This window comes from Podarcis liolepis (assembly GCF_965112155.1).
Source record: "Podarcis liolepis genome assembly, chromosome: 3".
Taxonomy (NCBI): domain Eukaryota; kingdom Metazoa; phylum Chordata; class Lepidosauria; order Squamata; family Lacertidae; genus Podarcis; species Podarcis liolepis.
Window position 1 is genome coordinate 57,460,989 of NC_139557.1, and position 21,610 is coordinate 57,482,598.

Consider the following 21,610-nt stretch of genomic DNA (forward strand, 5'->3'; position numbering starts at 1 on the left):
TGCAGCTAAAGGTTGACTGCGGTGGGACTTGTAGTCCAAAACAGCTGCCTGAGAGCATTCATTTCCAAGCTAACTGCAACGAATGAACATTTCCTTTTTTGTTTAACACACACTGTGTTTTTATTCCCGCTTTCCTTGTGTAATATTTGGACTGTAACATTTGCTGTTATTCAGTGGAAACTTCACCGACTTTGTTAATATGGAATTAGGCCCATGGATTTTAGGCTAGTTAGCCTAATTGTTGTTGTTGTTGTTTAGTCGTTTAGTCATGTCCGACTCTTTGTGACCCCATGGACCAGAGCACGCCAGGCACTCCTGTCTTCCACTGCCTCCTGCAGTTTGGTCAAACTCATGCTGGTAGCTTCAAGAACAGTGTCCAACCATCTCGTCCTCTGTCGTCCACTTCTCCTTGTGCCCTCCATCTTTCCCAGCATCAGGGTCTTTTCCAGGGAGTCTTCTCTTCTCATGAGGTGGCCAAAGTATTGGAGCCTCAGCTTCACGATCTGTCCTTCCAGTGAGCACTCAGGGCTGATTTCCTTAAGAATGGAGAGGTTTGATCTTATTGCAGTCCATGGGACTCTCAAGAGTCTCCTCCAGCACCGCAATTCAAAAGCATCAATTCTTCGGTGATCAGCCTTCTTTATGGTCCAGCTCTCACTTCCATACATCACTACTGGTCAATAAGGATTTTAAAGCTAAAATCACTAAACTTACAGAATGGCATTTGCCAGCCTGGTAGTCTCATAGCCATGTGGGGGGAATTTTTTTATTTGTGGGGGAGGGGGGAATGAGGATCATGGCTGGGGATGGGAATGGATAACCGTCCTCTCCCCATGTGCTGCAGTCCCAATAACAATTCCTCTTCCCACACCTGTAATTAAATAAAGATGAAAACCAGCTGCATGGTATACACTAAGTATACCTTGTATAGTTAGCTTAAGAGGAGTTATCACAGAGGTGTACAAAATTATGCATGGTAGAGAATTTTTTCTTTCTCTCTCATAACAGAAGAACTTGCTGTTTATAATTTTATAAAGTTCAGAGACAAAACTGTCTTGCAATTCTTAAACTTGATGTTTAACTTGATCAGTTGATTTTCATATTTCTGGGTGGTTAGAGAACTGCAGGAGATGATTCTGACTCCAAAACAACCTTGTTATCAGCACTGCTCTGGGTGAAGAGATGCAGCAGCAAATATAAGGTAATTCTGAGTGGAAATATAGCCAAACAAATTGTACAAATCATCTAGTCAGACTGAGTCATCACATGCAGCCAACTTACTCTTGAGGTTCAGAATAACATAATAAGAATGTTTGCACATATAAAAGAATCAACCTTAAGAAATCAGATTCTGAGTGTGTGTGTGTGTGTGTGTGTGTGCGCGCAGGAGTCTTGCAAACAGAAATTAAAATTATATATCACTTCTATTCCTCCTTTTTTGCCATGCATGCCAAATCAGCAAATCAAGTAATGTTTACAGTGCTTCAGTTCTATAATTTAATGAAAGTCCTTGAGAATATCACATAAAGACTGGCATATTCTTTGGTTTCTTAATTCCATCTAGACCTTTTCTATGCACATACAGTGCATTTGGAGGAGCTTTGGGATCTGTCTTAGAGGGGGGAAAGGAATAAATATTCAATAAGTGAATTTTTGCTATGAAACTCATCCAAGTGATTAATCAAAATGATATGCTGAGACTCCCTGTTTATGGCTTCATATTTCAAGGGACAGAGTTAAATATCATGAAACAGTTTAGCATCTTGGCCACCAGACACAGAAATGACAGGCAGCTGCATCTGAATTATATTGCAGATGCACATGTAAAGGTCAGAGAAACCTGGTGACATTTGGAGATACATATTTACTGGAGACTATTTCCTTTGATACAGAACTAACATGTGTCCAGATTGAAAAACCTATTTGTTGTCTTATCCCACGATATAGGGGTTTCAGAAGGTGCAGATTCATATCACACACACACACACACACACACACACACACACTCTCTTCTTATTTGTAGACAATATAGCATTTCTATAGATACTATGAACAGGTTGTTAGCAAAATGTGTTCTTCAAATTATTGGATTTTTCTGGGAAAGTGTGTATCTGCAATAAAAGGGGGAAAACCTGTTGGTACTAACAATCCCACATGGATGCTTTGAAAAATTTGCATGTGTGAAGAGCACCCGTCCCACAATAAACATCTGCCTGGAAACATCCTCCTGTGACAAGCCCTCAGTCTTCTTTGTGTACACAAAGTCTTGGTTTAGTAGCCGTATATCCACGTAAGAGAAAAACTGTACGTTGGGTATATACAGTATACAATCACAGGGATTTATGGAGTAGAAAGATGTGAATACTGTGAAGAACCCCTCAGGTGAGATGCATCTCCTATGCACAGAAACACTGTCTGGTACCTTGTCAGGTGTACCTCACTGGAGGCTGGGGAACTATTGCCAAGGATGGGCAGATTTTGACCCTACAGTGAGTGCCCTGGAGTGTGTTACTTCTTCCCTGTAAGAGTTATTGGCAGATAACTAAAATGGGATAAATGAGTGAAATCCGGAACAACCCTGCCAATATTATTGTAAGAAAGTAAGAAGAGCCTTGCTGCATCAGGCTAGAAGCCCATCTAGTCTAGCATCCTGTTCTCACAAAGGTCAACCAGATGTCAGTGGGAAGCTTGCCCAAAGGAAGTGAGTTCAGCTGTGGCAGCAGAACACAGCCATTGTGACTAGTAGCCACTGGTGTCCACCAGCTTTGAGTGTGCCATTTCAAAAGATGTCTTTTTGCTGCCAAAAAATTATGACATGGTAAGAATGATTCAAGGAATACAGATGAGTCGCATCATCTGCTGTCAACCGCCGCTCACCTTTTTATGATCGAACTGATAACCTGATCCCTCCCTTGCCATTTATCACATATTACTGGAAGTTACTGAAGCAAAACCTTATTTAATAAGATGGAAGCACTACTGAAAACATTTTCTTATAGGGAAGATAAATCCATGGGAGAATACACACCGCTTTAGGCCAATTTCCAGTTATTGGTTTGGCTATGGCAGTCATGTTTATAGGATATAAAGCCTATAATTGGCCTTTTTCAGTATACAAAGATCTATGCAACAATCATCACGTACAGAGTCAAGGGCAACTATAGCATCATCTAGATTTCCCCCTCAAGTGGAGATTGAACTGTACCTGTCAATCAATGATCATCATATGGTTGGACACAACATATTCAGCTGTGATTTGACACCTTGTAAGCAACCCCGCCCCCACAGTCCCCCGTGATGTGATGTGGTGGGTGCTGTTGTGACACCATGATGTCCTGGCATCGCATGTGTGAGCATTGTGCCTCCCTCCCTAAGCCGGATAGAAGCTTCCTGGCCTTTGGGAAGGAGGTGCCACACTTTAATACTCTAATTGACCAAGAACACTTAGGGGACAAGCCTAAATATGTGCCTGGCCTAGAGAACCAAGAAACACTTCCAGGCACTTCCCACTACAGTACTTCCTATATAGCATTGAGCCCATTTTCCTGCCCTTGCCCTCGGGGTCGTGTCCTTTGACCTACATAGCTACGAATAATCTATCCTATATTTGGGGGCCTCGGGCCCCAGGGAGCGCCCCAAAGCAACCACCCGAAGCAACTCATCCTGCGCCACTTTGCGCACAAAAGCGCAACAGGCAAGGCGCATTGGGGCGCAGGGGGCTTTCTTTTTCGGGTGCGTGTGTTTGTGATCTGGCTTCTACGTTCCCGATTCCGAGCGTAGATCGGGGAGGGTTGGCCGAGCAGGTGCCGAGAGCGAGGCATGATGCGGGGCGGCTGGTGGGGCTGGGCTCTTCTTGGGAAAACGCCCCTCCTCCCCGCGCCCTTCCTTCAGCTTCCTCCTCCCGGCCAACAAAACCGAAGACTAGCGAGCGAGAGGAAGGGTCGTGCTGGGTAATAACAATGCGCGCGCGGGGGGCGGGGGCTGCATCGGGAGCCACTTGCCGCGGCGACAGCAGCAGCAGCAGCAGCGACGGCTGCCGCCCAGGGAGCCTTGATTGACGTCGACCTGCTCGCGAAGCGGCGCATCGAGCGCCAGGCAGAGCCAAACAGCAGCCGAAGCCACCGGCTGGCTCGCGCCAGAGGAGCACAAAGAGGCGGCAGCTCCATCTTTCCCAGCGGCAGCGAATCGGCCCCTCCGAAGAGGATCGCCGCCCGCCTCCGCGCCCTGTCTGCGGCCAGACGGCGCCGGCATCTGGGCAGGAGGGCGAGGAGGAGCAGGAGACCCACATGGGCATGTCCTTGGCTCGTCTGACCGCGCTCCTCGCCACTGCTTCCCATCGCAGGGGGCTGCCGTAGCTGATGGATGCCGGAAGGTGCCGCATTGCCTTGCGTGGCTTTGCAGCCTGCTTTGCTGGTGCGGATTACTTGGCTGTTCCCTTTTCGCCCCGGATGCCTTTCTCCTGGCGGATGGCTGTTCTGTTGCGAGGCGACTGAATCCTCTCTTGTCCTGCGACTCTGTCTGTCCTCGCGGGGAGCGGGGCGGGTGGTGGGGAGGAAAGGACCTGGAGGATATTTTTACCCCCTGCCTGAGAAGACCTGGGAGCGAGCGAGAGGGACATGCGACAGTCTTGCTGGTAGTGGATGAGATCACTGTGTACGTAGGAGGGGAACTGGGGTGGGTGGGGGGAGGGCGAATCCATCCCAAGCTCCATGGGCTAAAAGGGGTGGGGTGGGGGTGCAAATAAGAACCTCGGGTTTTTGTTTTTATTTTTTTAAAGAAGCACCCTTCAGCAGACCAGTTGCATGCCCTTAGCACCCTGTCACGCACTGACTTCTAAATCCACGAGGATCTGAGTTTCTTATTTTGCGGGAGGGAGGAAGTCCCTGGTGGAAACATTGCATTGCCACCTGATTTATTGATACAGCTCTTCTTGCTGTCTCCATTGCACCAGTACCAAGGGTGAGATCACTGGTTTGCACAGAGGAGTGAGGTGGGAATATCTGAAGACAGTGGTGGTGGGGGGAGGGGGAGGAGAGAGATATCCAGTACTGATCGCCCCCAGCTTGGGGAAAGTCACAGTACAGCGGCTGTTTGGCCTTCCTCTCTGCCATCATGTTGCTTTAACAGTACCTGCTGATCAGGGAATCTGGTGATCCAGCCAACATGACTAGTTAACCCAAAGGACAATATTGTGTGGGAGGGAGGCAGGGAGCACCATTGCCGAAGCCAGGATATAAAGAATACTAGCTCCATCTACTTGGGCCGTGCCAAAGCCATTATTTCTGTCAATCAACAAGCAATTGCAGTGGAAGGATAGCAATTGGGGGTTCGGTTATATGCAAGGTATAGTTATACTGCAGCTTCGAGCTGTTAGTGGGTGTGGGAAGGGTGGGAATTTGAGGGCGAGGAAGAAAAGCAGCAGCTGAGTGGAGTTACTGCGAACGGGCCACCGTGAGATGGAAAGGGGAAACAGGAGCTGAGCGGGTTGTGCACACTGGACGACATCAGGGTATTTGCTTCGGAGAGATTCATGCTGTGAGGCAAAGGAGCACCAAACTTGTCGGTTCTGGAAAGGGAAATAAGGAACTCCCCCCTCTCTCTTTTTTTGGAAAGAAGAAGAACAGACTTTGTGGCATTAGGGGCTGTCTCCCTTTTTACTTAAGAGGAGTATTGGACGGAGTGGCACAATGACTCATTTGCAGGCAGGCCTGTCCCCAAAGACGCTGGAGAAAGCCCGGCTAGAACTGAACGAAAACCCGGACACCCTGCACCAGGACATCCAGGAGGTGCGGGACATGGTCATCACCCGGCCAGACATTGGCTTTCTGCGCACGGACGACGCCTTCATTCTCCGCTTCCTTCGGGCCAGGAAGTTCCAGCATTTCGAGGCGTTTCGCTTGTTGGCCCAGTACTTTGAGTACCGCCAGCAGAACCTCGATATGTTCAAGAGCTTCAAAGCCACGGACCCAGGCATCAAGCAGGCACTCAAGGATGGCTTCCCAGGAGGACTGGCTAACCTTGATCACTACGGCAGGAAGATCCTGGTTCTGTTTGCTGCCAACTGGGACCAAAGCAGGTAAACATAAGAGTTTTGGTTGTGGGTAGCTGGGGTCAGATGAGACACTTGCCTGAATTTACCATCGTGCTGCAATCTAGAAATGTCACCTCATCATAGCAAACTGAAATCCCGTTTGGCCCCAGTGGTGAAATGATGTTAATATTCCTTTCCCAGCCAGCAGAATGCTGGGCGTAAGGCATCTTGTTTTGTCCTGAGTTCTCCGTGTGGCAAATTGCAGTTTTGATGATCTGATCCAGATGTCCTGTCATAGTGAGGTGGTTTGATAGGTGTCCTTCAAATTCTTTCCAAACGCAGAGCTCAGAGACAGGGAGAATCAACATTCTTAGGTTCACATTTGCATTGGGCCAGGTTGGGCCATAAAATGTAGGAGAGGGGAACAGATGAATGGAAACTTGTTCTTTTTGTTGGGATACTGTGGATCTTGGATCCTTCACTTGGAGGGCTGTCGGCTATGGCATTGTAGAGATCCTGCTCAGTAGGGGAAGAAGGATGGTCTTGATATACCACCTTTAATATCTTTCTGTGACAAGAGCTGTGATGCCTGTAAAGGAGCAAAAGTGTTGGCTGTTTGTCCTGACACTGACATATTTATCCAATGCAGTTTTGCCTGCTTCTGTGAAATAAGCAGTCAGCTGGGACACAAACAGAGGATGATGTTCAGGAGTGCTCATTTGCATGTCAACCATAGTCTCCCAGGTCCTGGTCCTACACTATTCAACCCATAATTACTCATAATTTGCCCCAGTTTGGAGGTAATTTTTAAAGTGTTTCCCTCTGGTCATCTCCCATGTTGTAGCAGCAAAGCCTGAACTTCTGCATCAACATGGGTTGCCCAGAAGATAGAGGTACTTCTTAAGACAACATTCCACTTCTCTTGGTGTCTGCATGATGGAAATTACCCATTGTGATATATAATTTCAGATGATACCAATGAAATGTGGGAGCCAATCATAGTGGGGCAGAAAATTTGAACTCTGACTTGTTAATTCTACCACTTTGGTTCAGTGGAAGATGATGGAACTCAGCTGAGATAAGTGCTGCACACATGCTGATTAAGCACTCTGTCAAAATGTTGTTGAGCCCACAAGGAGCACCCTATGCACTTGATCCAATCCTCTTGCAGGTACCTTGGAAAAGCAAGGACTTTATCTCGGAGGCAAACTCCATGACTCCTGCCAGTAAATCTATTTATCCTAAAATTTATCAGATGCCTTTCCAGGCAATGAACATCAGTTGCTTAAAATGTAGTGAAATGATAATGCAAATGCAAAAGCAGAGTAGTCCTAAAAATATCTTGTAGCAGGAAATTGAATATTCATCCCTAAAGAAATGCCTTTATTCTCATAAAATCCTGCAAGGCTCCATCAAGTCTCCAGAGCATGCAGACTTCCTGGCCCAGGCTGGTCCCAGTTTCCATTGTCTGGTGTGTGTGAGCACAGGCAAGGGACCAGATGGATTCTCTGATGTGTTGGGGATGGATATACTTTAGGGCAATGATGGGGAATCTGTGACCCTCTAAATGTTGCTGTACTGCACTCCCATCATCCCTGACAAGTGGCCACACTGTTTTGGGTTGATGGACCCTGGAGTCAAACAACATCTGTAGGGTCACAGGTTTCCCACTCCTCCTCTACAGTTAAAAGGGGACTGGCTATCAGATCTAGCCTTGGCCTTTGCCCAAGGTTTTGGAGGGCAGGAATTACTAGGCATAAACAACCTTGAGTTACATGTTCTGTGCTGCGATTGTTCTCGTTTGCTCATTCTCTCATGTATATACTGAATGGATGGAGAAGGGAACAGACTTAGTGTGTGACTCCATCTTCAACAGGAACAGTAAAACAACAAAATAGGCCTTATTATGGCATAGGTTTTCATTGACAACAGCTGTATTAATCAGATGCAGGAACTGAACTGAGACGGTAGGAGGCATGAGGTGAAGTGTAGTAGAAAATAAATCATACTAACCTAGTTCTGAATTTTCATTCAAACCCTTCCATTTATCAAACTAATACATGTAATACAAATGATTGTACATAGAGCAGAGTGAACAATACATATCTTGTCAAAATGACAACAGAAACAGAAACACAAGGAAGCCATATTTGCTTATAAGCACTTACACTTTGGGCGGGAGGCAGTTACACCCAGGAGTTGATGTTAAACACTGCCACCATCACAAGGTGATGGGGGGGGGGTTAATTAAAAAGGTAAAGATGACATCATCAGGATGCTGGATTCTGTAGTGTCAGTTTTGAGCTTTTCCTGCAATTGCACATAACCATGAAATAGGCACAGCCCTGGTTAAAACCTGCTGAAGCATAATTTGTAAATTAAGCCTTTCCAAAAGGAAATTCTACTCTGTCAATAGTTTATCATTTACGCTGGTACAACCCCATGCTGTAGCAGTGTGAAAATAACAATAGCACAATCCTATATATCTTTGCTCCGAAGGAAGCCCATTTTGTGCATGTTGGGGATTACTCTCAGGTAAGTGTGCATAAGATTGCAGCCTCAGTATGTGCATTTACTTTTAAATATGTTTTGAGAGTTGGCAACGGTAAGAGTTAATTTTGCTTATAGCACACAAGTGGTACGACCACATTACAGATGCGTAATTGTGTCTCTTTTCTTAAGGCATACAACATTTTAGAAATGGGATAAACAGTGGTTTTCTAACAGCATGCATAAATAGGGGGCATTAAGCACAGTTAAATTAATCATGGATCTCAGGTTATCTTTAGAAATTAGTTATACACTACTGAGTACATAAATGTGACCCATGAGACACTATAAGAAAACTAAGTTTCAGTGAAGGCAGCTGGATATAAAACAGAATTTAATTTACTGGCATGCTAATGCAAATTTTCTCTATGTTACTGAAAGGCAATAGTTCCTAATTTGCTTTTTCAGCTCTTGACATCCTTTACTATTTACTGTATTTGAGAAAACTTGAAGATGGAGAAGGAAGAAGTTACTCTTACTTAAATTGTGTCTAATTTTGACTTACAGACACCCTACAGTGGCCTTTGGGAAATTACGCATAACTTCATATGTGGCAACATACATACTGCTTACTTTTAATCACTTGTTAAGCCATTGAAATGAGTTGGGTAAATATTTTATAGGCACTCCCAAAGTCAGCAAGTTTGAATTAGCTCTGAAACAAACTCTGGGGCTGGGGGATCCTGAAGCATATTCTCCAAACTCAGTTTGTACACAGAAATCTGAATGCATGTTGACCCAGTCCTCCCCGCTCCACACACAGTCCTCTCATGGATAGTTTTTGATGTGGCGGTAGTTGTAAAAGCACTACATTTCCTTCAGTGAGATTTACAGGATTGCAAATTTAAGTGTCCCTCAGAACTGAGCACTTGGGAATTTTTCAGAATTCAAACTCTGAAATGTTGGCAAATTTCAAATTTGAGCAAAACTTTGTTTCAGCTCTACTTCAAACATAACATTTAAGTCCTTAAGGTCTATTTCAGAATGGAGCATGTGTTGTGTTTCATCACTCAGGAGAATACGTTAATGTAATCTGTCACGAGCCTGTGATGGAACTTCAAGTTTACATTCATCCGCCTTACTGTGCTGTCAACATAAATAACGATAAGGATGAGGTGAAATGTTGGATATTGCAAGTCTAGGGTGAATTTATGCAAATTGTTCCTTCTGTGGGAAGACTTCAATGCAGATGTCTTTCATCATAATTTGCTTGATGCTGCTGCTTTGAAAACAAAAGCTTACAATTTGTGATTCCTACAATGTATCATGGGGCTAATGGTTCAGATGTCTTAGCCAAGTCTGGAATCAAGACCTGGTATCCTAACACCAGTTGCTGGGTTTGTTGGCTGCCATTTACACTTTCCAGGACATTCTGGACTAACATAATGTTGGGCACTTCAGAGCATTGCTAGAAATTTAAATGCCAGCTCTCAACCATCCTTGCGACTGCCCATCCATTTTCAGATATGCCTGAGGGATCCAGCAACATGAGAAGGGAGACACAGAAGGCATTTTGCTCATGCCTCTTCAAACTTAGCTTTGGCCCTGGTTTATCACTGAGCTTTTTTTTTTTAATAAAAAAATTGCTGCCTTAAATTGTGTCCTGTAGTGGATATTATTATTCATCAGTGGTGGTGCAAAATGAAGCTTCCTTATCTCAATGCCATGTAAGGCAAGGAGAAGGCCACTTAAGAAAACCAAGGTATCCCACGGAGATTGCATATTGACTGCTATTTTTAAGTACTTTTAATAGGTCTTTCTGGATGAATAGGTTCTTTAAATGCTCCGTTCTTTTTAAAGTTAATGGCTGCAAACCTGAAAACAGTTACGCTTCAAGAATCCAATTGACTTCTATGAGCTTTAAGCAACTCAACAGGGAGCAGGACTGCAGCCAGTATTGCTACTCTCTCTTGCTAGCTAGCTAATGAAAATTCCACAGTAGGTAAATCATGGAGAGGCATAGAGAAACATACTGAAGGAACATAGCTCAGTGGTAGCGCATACACTTTGCATGCAAAGAATCCCAGATTCAATCCCTGGCATCTCCAGGTAGGTTGGGAAAGATTCCTTCCCCAAATCCTTGAGAGCCAATGCCAGTCAGTACGGATGAGAAAGGGATGGGAAACCTCTGGATATTGTTTGCACCATCCCTGATAGTTGGCCAGCTGGCTGTGGCTGATGGGAGCGAAGTCCAATTGCATCTGGGGAGCCCTGGTTTCCAGACCCTAGAACCTAGTACTAAGCTAGGCCAATGGTCTGACTAGGTGTAAACACCTTCCTATGTGGATGAGGCTCAATGAGCCTGAACAAAGTGCTGGGCTTGCAGACTCTCCCCTCTCTTCCCCCTCTGCCTCCTCTGAAACTGGAGTAAGGAATTATGCTAAGTTTAGTTTCATATTTAAAAATTCTTGCCTTAGTGTTATGTACCAGCCAGGAATCCTAATTTAAAATACAGTATATTCTAGCCAGTTTACAAGAAGCCAACTTCAAAGCTTGGGCTATTATTAAGCTAGGCAAAGTTTGTTGCAAGCCAAGTAAGACTAAGATCAGACTCTTTAAAACTGAAACTATAAACTAAGAAGGGGGGTGGCAGTGTACAAACCTGACACTTCACTCGGACTCATTGAGACTCAGCCACATAGTTTCATGTTTCATACAAATACTGCTGTGTTGCAGTGTCACCCCAATCTTAAAGGTTTGTGTATTTATCTGACCACGTATAGTGAAACTGTGGTTGCCATACTTTATCATGTGCAAAATGGATACTTTGACAGCAGATTGCAAATAATATCTTTTCTTCTAGCATCGGAATATTGTTAGCTAGCTTAATACGATCTTGTCTTTGTTGGCAGGTACACACTGGTGGATATTTTGCGTGCCATACTTCTTTCCTTAGAAGCCATGATTGAGGATCCTGAACTTCAAGTAAATGGATTTGTTTTGATTATAGACTGGAGCAACTTCACTTTCAAACAGGCTTCTAAACTGACACCAAGTATGCTTCGATTAGCCATAGAAGGCCTTCAGGTAAAAACTTTTTTAAAGCATTACTCGTATATCTCCTAATCTTCCCTCCTCCTCATCCCAACCCCCTGCCCCCAGTTGGTGTGGTTCCATGCTAAAAACAGAAGAAGAAGAATATAAATTCAAACAATCCAGTAATTGAAATGTTAGGATATATTCATTTCTCTCAGTTTGTGACCTAACTGAAGAATAATCAAGTGGTTGTTTATTTTACGGCTGAGAAACTGAGTCTCATATTTGATGGTTGCCTCAAATCAATTAGCTCTAAATTATTATTGAGGGAAGAGAAATAACAAAAACTCCCAAAGGAGGCAGAGTTGGATTCCTGATGGATGTTGTGTGTTGTCCAGCCAAAGCAAGTTCCTCTTCAATAGTGGTATTAACTTTGGGATTCCCAAATGTGGAGTATAAGTTCATTCCCTATGAACTTGTTTGGAGTCTTCCCTCTGTGTTGTGTCTGTCTCACCTTCACCTGGGGCACATACTACTCTGGATTGCAGCAGTTGACCTCTTGTGGGTGGGGAAGAGCATCTAAATGCAGGGAGGTGGAGTCAGTGGCAGAGCTTCAAGCTCCGGCGGGGGGGGGGGCGGAGAACAGGTGGGGGCGTGGCTGGTGTGCATCCTAGGGGTGTGGCATGCCGTCCTGGGGGCGTGGCGTGCCGCCTGTGGGGGTGTGGTGCCCAGCGCGGGGGGGAGGCCAGCCGCGATGGCCCCTCACTAGGATTGTTCCTCCGGAGGCGGTGTGCTCCCCCCGCAACCCTGTTCTTCTGCCAGTGGGTGGAGTAGATGGCATTTTGGCCTCTTCCTTCTGTAACTCATGTTTTTTCACTGATATCCTTTCTAATAATACAGAATAAGTTGGTTGTACTAGTTGCTATGTATCACATGTAAGAAAACTGAAATTAACCCCCCCCCAACAAACCTATAATGTAATAGATGTGCTATATTAGGTTTCTGGTGTGTTGTGAGGAGAGAGACAGAACACATAACTGGATATCCATGCTTGTATGAATGATTGCAGAATTAATTTTACACTAGCCACACTTTGGCCACCGCAGGACTATGGAGATGCATTTCTGAGATAGTGAAGATCTTACTTTCAGTTTGCAAAATGTCCTTCCTATGCAAACTTCCCACCTTGTCTGTTTCTAAGCATTGCTCAGCACATGAGTTGAGTGTGTGTGTGTATTGCACAGCCCTGCCAGCTGCCACCATGGCCTTGAGTAATGCACACTGGCCCTGTTTCATGTGGTGAATAAATGCTTCACAGCATTTATTTGGGAGGTAGGAAATTTGCTACTGGGACATTGACCGCTGTGGTGAAAGTAATGTCTAGATTGGCTAAAACATATCTTCATGTCCTCAGGACAGAGTTCTGAGGTGGCCTCAGTAGTTCACAAACCACATGGAGAGCTTATTGTTTGTAGTTTCAGGCTATACAGTAAACTGGCTGTCACCACACACCCAGTTCTCTCAATTTTCTACCGTGTTTAGGAGTGGGGTGATTCTTGGCCTGAGGGCAACAGAAAATGAGTTCATTAGTGTGGTTAGAGGCACCGCAGCACAATGTTTTCAGAGGCCACTATGCAGTAAATGGTTGTGTGATTCAACCCTGTATCTTGAGAGTTTGCTGATACCTTAATGCTTAATGGAGGTTGCTGTGAGCTTTTTCTTAGCCATTAACTACATACTTGATTAAAGTTATCTATAGGTTAAAGTGCTTCTCTTGCAATGTTAAATCATTGAATCATGGTACATAAGTGCATTATGTTGTATTTAATAAATGCAAAACTATCTTCATTAAAGCAAATGTTTATCTAAGAGGGAACTGAATTTTTATATCCAAATATTGAGGTTTTTTGCCTCATTTCTTACTGCAGTCGGTTCTGCTTTTACTCGAGGAAATGCTTTCATTCCCTTACATTTCAAGCTCGGAAATGTTTTTATGACTCCTATAAAGCAAATGAGCAACCATCTCTATGAGCTTTTATGCGCTCTGATATTGCAGTCAATTTTAGCAGGGCCTGCCAGAATTTTCATCGTTCTTCTGTAGAGTTATGATCTAAGGCCACTTTCCCATGTCGATTCTATGCCCAATATATATCAGGCTAATGAAATGGATTCACATGTCCCTGGACTTGACACAAGACTGTTAGATAAATGCCAGGTTGGTTGAGGAAATGAACATTTCTTTAGGGCTGGGGCAAAAATGACTCATTTCTCACCCTCATCCCTGAGTGCAGAACGTCACTTTCCATTTCTGGAAACTTTAGACACACTTATTTGTTCTTCTGGGCACCATTTTCCTGCTTCTGTGCCCGCTCTAGTCCTCTTCAGGTCTTCTAGCTTCTGCATAGAAGAATATAGGAGCAGGGCTGCACTCAGTAGCCCTGCCTCTAACATGATGCAAACTGAGAAGCCAGTCTCCTGCATCCACACACAGAGAGTAGATGTCTGTGGGAAAAGTGCCCCCCATGCATACAGCTGGATGTACAAACATCTACAGATGTTCTCACTGTTTGCACAGACGTTGGCAGAGGGCCTTCCCAGAATACATGATATTAGGAGGGAGATACTACTTGGCCTGTTCCTGCTCCTGTGTCACTGCATGAGTGAGCTAGAATGCCTGAAGTGGGCTACTGTATTTTGCCCTGTTTGCCCACCCAGTTGTTTAATCTGGTTGGTGGTGGTAAGCCATGTGACATCACCATAGTATTCTGACATGATGATGCCACAGACACCTTGAAACAAAATCACCCGAGCCCATAAGTTTAAATGACATTGTGAGAAAATCAGAAAGGAAACAGTGTTCCGGAAACAACCAGAAGACCAAAAGGAGCAGCATGGAAACAATGGAAATGTTCAGTTGGAACTTAAATCTGCCTCTTATGTATGTTGTTTTCCTCTTCCATTCCACATGAGCTGTGGTTACTCTTCCCTTGAAAATGCCCACCCTTGGAGTAGATAAAGACATCCCACAGGTTTTTCAAACAAAAACTAATCTAAGGAGGTAGACTTAATTATAGAGCAATCCATTACATGTCTACTCAGAAGAAGTTAGTCCCATTGTGTTTACTGTGGCTTGTTCCCAGATAAGTGGCTATAGGATTGCAGTCTTCAGTGCCCTTCTCCTGACACCTCACATGTGGATTTGTTTGGGGGTATTATACTTCCTTGAGATACATTGGAATTTGGCTTGGGGGCCGTCAGTTGTTCTACAAATCATCTGTTTGTTTATGTTCCTATTTATCAATGTTAAAGGATTCTTGTACACTGCAATATTAATTCAGCAGCACCCACCAAAACATTTTAAGGAGCCATTCAGGACTCATGATGACTGCCCTGAATGGGCTAAAGTGTTGTGTTGGGAGGCCACTTGCTGAATCTGAATGAAAACCTTCAGGTGACAGTCAGAAAAAAAGAACATTTATAAACTGGTTCCTTTCCTTTTCTTGCCATATGATGTGCACATCAGAAACTGGTCTATCTGCGGTACAGAGTAGGTTAGAAAAGTACAGATGGGAGATACTGAAAAAGGAGCATAACCAATAAGTACACACCGCGTACTTGCTGTCTTGATAAACAGCTACGCTATTTAATCAGTGGAATTGTATTTGCTTTGGCTTACAAGACTTTGCCTAGATCACATGGCAGCTGAGGAAGAAAAAAAAACTAGCACTCTAGTAAATTAATTGCTTTTACAGAAAAAGAAAAAAGACACAGAGATGGGTGGATGGGCGACTCCAATAGACTAGCACAGGCTGTTTAACACTAAGTACACCTGTATACCAAATCAGCCTGCTTAAAGATAGCCAACATTTTGTACTCCAGACGTTGGACTACAACTCCCATTATCTCTGATTGTTGTCCATATTGGCTGGGGCTGATGGGAGTTGGAGTCCATCTGGAGGTCACCACATTGCCAGTCCTTGATCAGCAGTAACCAGATGGTGTTGGGTGGAGAGCAGTCTACAATAGCTCCTTAAGATGCAGTTCTAACCCCACTAACCTGGAAGTGAGGTCCATTGAGGACTTTTGATTGTGCACATGAGGACTGAACTGTTATTCCAAAAAATGGTTGGAATGCATACTGAGTGATTCTTTGGTGACCTTTTTTCCTGCAAGGTACAGAAGCACCTTGGTTGTGTGTGAGAGATAAGGGATAAATACATGGATGTGAGTCCTCCAGGATGCCCTTTTGTCTTGTCTCACTTTCTGGACCCACATGCCTGATTTCCCTCTGGATGTCATTAGGCAATATTTGGTCCACCTCTACCTGATTACGTTGTACGGATGACATTTGAATTCCAGAAACAGTTCATGAGTTGAAAAATAATTTAATACAAGTGAAATGGTAGAGTTTGGTGCTCTTCTTTGAAGGACAGCTTCTTGTTTCATGGTTCTTCATTTTCATTGCTTAGCTCAGAAAAATCTTGCTCTTCGTGTAGAATGGTAAGCAGTGTCATTAATCTGATCAATTTTGGTAGTTGAGCTGGATAGAAAGCCAGATTCTGAGTGTTGTGATAAAGAAATGTGGTGATTTGAACCCTGTTCTCTCGAAAACAACAGGCATGTTGGTCAGAGGTGAAGACTGAGGGCCACATTTTCTTCTAGGCTGTCTTATACCAGTGCTGGGCAAGGTGAGAAGTCAACGTGAATAGATGCAAGAGGTCGAGCGTTGGGCTTACGCTATGCTCAGTGCTATGGAGTTTGTAGAGTTGAGTCAGTATGGGAAAACTCATTCATTGTGTCTCCCTCTGCATCATAGGGATTATAATAAAGTGCATTTTCATGTAAAAACCTACCACAAGACTCTGAAGCAGTGCTTTTGTAAAAAAAGAAAGAAAAGTGTATCAAATTGTATTGAAGCTTTGTAGGTAACCTGGATTGAAAGTGTGGCAGCTCTACTGTTGAAACAAAAATCACACTGGAGCTTGTTTCTTTGTAGCAAATAGTTTTCAAATAGTGTAAAAGTCTTAAGCACTTACTGCTGCCTGACCAGGGGACAATGAAGCCAGACAGATCTGATGTTGAGGAGTTCCACATTGTCGCAGTGGTCGTTACACAGGATTGGGCTCCCAAGTCCCCTCTTGCCCAGCTCCCCTGCCTTCAGGGGTTGGTGAAGGAGGTCTTCTTGTCTGTACAGTGGTAACTCAGGTTACAAACACTTTGGGTTACAAACTCCGCTAACCCAGAAGTAGTTACCTCGGGTTGCAAACTTTGCCCCAGGATGAGAATAGAAATCGCGCGCCGGCAGTATGCTGGCAGCTGGAGTCCCCATTAGCGAAAGTGCGCCTCAGGTTAAGAATGGTTTCGGGTTAAGAACGGACCTCTGGAACGAATTACGGTAAGTTTGTAACCCGAGGTACCACTGTATTATTAATGCACCCAACGGCTAACGAGCCTAGTGTTTAAAAATCTGTCCCTGTTTCCTTTCCCCTTTTTATGTTATTACATGTAATTGGCCTTCACACATCGCTGAGCATTTCCAAGGAAGTCTGCTAATTAATTAAAGCAAAAATTACTTAATAGGGATCCTTTTAAGAACATACAGCTCTTCCTTGCATGAAAATATTGTGATGTTAATTAACACTTCCATAATTTCACATGCATAGGAGAAGCTCTGTGTGTCATGGCGCTTCCTGTTGTCAGTATACCCGAGTGAAGAACAGGGACTTGACACCATGATCCCTGTTCCCCCCTGCCCCACACTTCCAACACCCTAGCTACTGGGAATACTAGAATTTTCTTCCAGTTCTCAGGAACCTTTTTCAGCCCAAGGGCCACATTCCCTTCCATGCAACCTTCCGGGGGCCACATGCCAGTGGTGGGCAGGGCCAGGGGCAAAAGTGGGCAGAGCAACAAATGGGAATGTGATTTTTGTTTCTTCACACACTTGCACACCCCTCCCTATCCTGCAACCAGGCGAGCAAGAAGTGTTCCAGCTGCAGAAAACAGGGCACTCAAAGAGGATACAAAAGCATAGCCAGCAAGGGGTGTGGCATGGGAACAAGGGTGTGGCCTGGAGAGAATCCCAAGGGCCAGACAGAGAGGCTTGGAGGGCCACATTTGGCCCCTGGGCCTGAAGTTCCCCATCATCCCTGATCTGCTTCCATATTCCCCTTTCCTGCATACAAGCATAATAACTTATCCCCACTTCTCCTCTCTCTCAGTGCTGAGTGCTTGGCATCTCCCGCAGGGCCAGTATTTAGTAGTTATATTCCCAGGGACTGATGGGTTATTTGAGAATTGTCCAGCATCATTCTGATTCCCAGGTACCTCTGTGCATCTTGACGAGATTCATTTATACTTCCCCCTCACCCCTGACACCTGCTTTCCCGCCATTATGTTGTTCAGATAAGTTTGATATTTGAAAGCCTCCTTAGAGAATAGCATTCAGCATGATGCTTTGCTTCACGGATGGCTGGGACAAGGGGCCAGCCAGGCCTGTTCTGTGCTCTCTCTCTTTCTCCTTCAACTGGTTTTGCTGAGCTTACTGGCTTGTTGCTCACATTATGTCACAGAATCAAAGGCTAGAGATGAGCTAGGAGGTCAACACACTGAATGGATTTCTGTGAAGGTAGCAGTGTAGTAAAAGGTGTTTGTGTGTGTGATCTATATCATCTATCTATCTATCTATCTATCTATCTATCATCTATCTATCTATCATCTATCTATCTATCTATATCTATCTATCATCTATCTATCTATCTATCTATCTATCTATCTATCTATCTATCTATCTATCATCTATCTATTTATCTATCTATCATCTATCTATCTATCTATCTATCTATCTATCTATCTATCTATCTATCTATCTATATCTATTTATCTATCATCTATTATCTATCTATCTATCTATCTATCTATCTATCTATCTATCTATCATCTATCTATCTATCTATCTATCTATCTATCTATCTATCTATCTATCTATCATCTATCTATCTAATCTATCTATCTATCATCTATATCTATCTATCTATCTATCTATCTATCTATCTATCTATCTATCTATCTATCATCTATCTATCTATCTATCATCTATCTATCTCAAATGGAAAGGATAGTCAGAGTGCCACATAATTAACGTGTCTGTGTCAAGGTGATATTTAACTATTTGAGGCAAAGTAAAAGGAGGGGGAGGGAAAAGGATATCCAGTTCTGGTTGCCATCCTTCTAAGGGAGCAATCCTAACTGAACACAATGGGATTTTCTTCTGAGCAAACATGCATAGAATTGCACGCTGTGGGTGTGTAAATCAATCATGTGATAGGACTACTTTTTTTAAAAAAAATCACTTCAAATGAGGGAAGGGAAAATAGGGGATGTTCTAGGTGTTATAAATTGATCGTGGGGGGACTCTCTAGACAGAATCATTGTTTTTTACATCTTTGTTTGGAAACACATGTTGGGGGGGGGGGAACTTGCTCTCTTTATAGGGGAAATTTAATGTTACACAAAGGCAGAAGGCAAATGCCACATGTTCTTTTTAAAATTATTATTATTCCATCTCTTTGGAAGTATCTTACAGCAAAACTAGAGAAATGCTAAAGCTGCAATTTAAATTTGAGTCACAGAAAATGTATTAGAAAAATAGAGCAAGTTTGTTTTTAAGAAGCTAAGCTTTCCAGTGTTGTCATTTGGTGAAGTCCTTTCTGGGATCTGCTGCAACAGATTAAAAACCAAAACCAAAGTAGGCACAGTGGTACAATACTGCAGCTCTTCATTTGTATGCTGACAGATGGGAGAATGTATTGTTCATGCCTGAGAGGGACAAGGAAGGGCTGTCTGAGTTTGCACTTACAGTAGCTTTCTCTACATTTTGAGCCTTTTTTGTGTAAATATAGTTCTATCTATTCCCCAAAATGATTTTGTAAAAGGCTGGCATAGGCAATAGGAAAGAATCTGTATTTTATCTCAGCTATTCAATTTGTATTCATGTTTGTCTAAGGTAAACCTTCATTGCTTTTACTTGCTGGGTTTTGATATGATAAGGTATATAATTTTGAAAAGGGTTCCTGCATCTTTATCTTTGTCCAGTGACAACCTATCATCAGACACATCCATCCACGAACTCCCATTTCTTTTCAAGTCTATTGAATGGAAAGGGAAGTAATCATCACTCTTGTCAATGAGCAATTAATTACTATTGCTTGTTCTCCTGTAATGGCATAAAAAAAACATGCTGATGACATTAACGGCTGTTATTCAAGCCAGGCTAATTAGCAGTTCTGGTCTAAGGTAATGTTGAGTTGCAACGAAAATCATGTCAGAGTAATGCTGGAAATATTGTCAGTTATCAGCACAGTTCTCTGTATACTTGGATGCCAAGCAGTTCCTCACTTAAGCTGACAGTTACCATGGTGAGCCTTGATCAGTTAGTATGCAAACATGCATTAAATTGTGGTACAGGAGAATAAACACAGATCTTAGATGCTTAAAGCGGGAGACGAATAGTTGTGAACTATGTGATCAAAATTGCTTCATTTCTTTTCTTTCTTTCTAACTCATAATGTTTCCAAAGGGCAGCCAGTAGGTTCTTAAGATACATTAGAAAACTTGAAAATAGACAATTTAAAAAAGTAATCTGCCATTCAAACAACCCCCTGCTCTTTCCTGACTGCTAAATGGCTGATCAAATTAGGCTTCATGTTGGTTCTAGAGCAGATTTTGGTTGGATTTTCTTAACCATCTGAAGAAAAAGAGTCACCTAATGAACTTTCCACAATTGGATTTGCTGCTCTGGGGGCACCACACAGAGACCTCTCTCAATTGACAGTAAAGTTTGTAACCAATTGTAGGGAAGGAAATGATATATATTTTTTTTTTTAGTTCCTCCAAATCAAGCAAGCAAGCAGGTCAGAATTGTTGCAGCTTTGACCTAAAAGGCAACGTTCAGGCATATTGATTTCTAAAAAGAAAAACTGGAATCTGGAGAAAATGAGTGATAGGTTTCAAAGTTTGGTTTGATTTTCTTTGAAAAATATGAAGGACGGCAACATTCAATTTGTTCTGTTAGGGTTTATAGATGGGGGCTTGGCCTGCTGTCAGAAACTATGCAGCAATCAGACAATGCACTATTGGGGTTTTATTGCTATTTTCCTCTTCTGCTTTTCAGGAAATGGGGAGGAGGAGGACAGGTACACTGAATTGTTTTCTGGCCTGTTGGCAACCCTACTACAATTACATGGTGGGGGTGGTTGCAAATTAGCCAGTCGAATAGATTGCAGATGGACTTGGTGGAGCAGAAATTATATAAATCTGTAGCAGGGAAATGACTTTGTAGAGCTGTGACTTCAGTGCTTAAGAAGTTGAGCAGAAATGTAGTGGTAGCAACAGAATCCAGGAAATATGCATAAATTAGGTGACACCTGGAAATAAGATTTCATTGTTGAGAAAATAGCTAAGGGTTGTATCCAATGCTACAGTTGCACTTGCTCAACAGACCTCGGCTTGTACAACAGAACTTCCTGTCGTCCCTCTCCTTTGCATTTCCTTTCCTCTCAAAATCTTCTCCAGAGCGTAGGCAGACCCTTCAGAACCTGTTTTGGGGGCACACAGAGAGAGAAGAGAAAGAGAGAGTCCTGTTGTGCAAAGAGAACTATGCATGTTCAGCACTGGACACAATTCTTAAGTACTTGCTTGTTGTTTTAGAGTACAACCGTATGCATACCTACTCATAAGTAAGGCCTTTTATATTCAGTTGGGCTTGCTTCCAGGTAAAAGTCTTCGGCTACAATCCTGTACCCCACTGCTTCTTTTTCTGAGAATATATTTATTTGTTGGTGCTGTTAAACATAGAGGGTTGGACAACAACTCAGCATTTTATTGTTTCCCTCTAATATCCATTCACCTCGAAACATGGCCATGAAGGACACAATAAATCCCTCTTTTTCCTCCATAGGAATGATGGATTTTCTTTTGCTTTCACTCACATTATGATGACAAAAAGCCTCAATAATTTTTATTGCTTTGTGTAGGAGAGTAGCACTGAAGGAA

The 21,610-nt window shown here is 43.3% G+C and overlaps 1 protein-coding gene across 1 annotated transcript in view; it reads left to right on the top strand.

Moving 5' to 3' along the window:
• The first annotated feature begins 4,679 nt into the window (after positions 1-4,679).
• The window catches only part of CLVS2 (clavesin 2), a 41,396-nt gene continuing 24,465 nt past the window's right edge, over positions 4,680-21,610 (top strand). The window contains exons 1-2 of the mRNA XM_083496208.1: positions 4,680-6,076; positions 11,434-11,608. Coding sequence (XP_083352334.1) covers positions 5,688-6,076; positions 11,434-11,608 — 564 coding nt within the window. The 5' untranslated portion in view covers positions 4,680-5,687. The remainder of the gene's footprint in view (positions 6,077-11,433; positions 11,609-21,610) is intronic.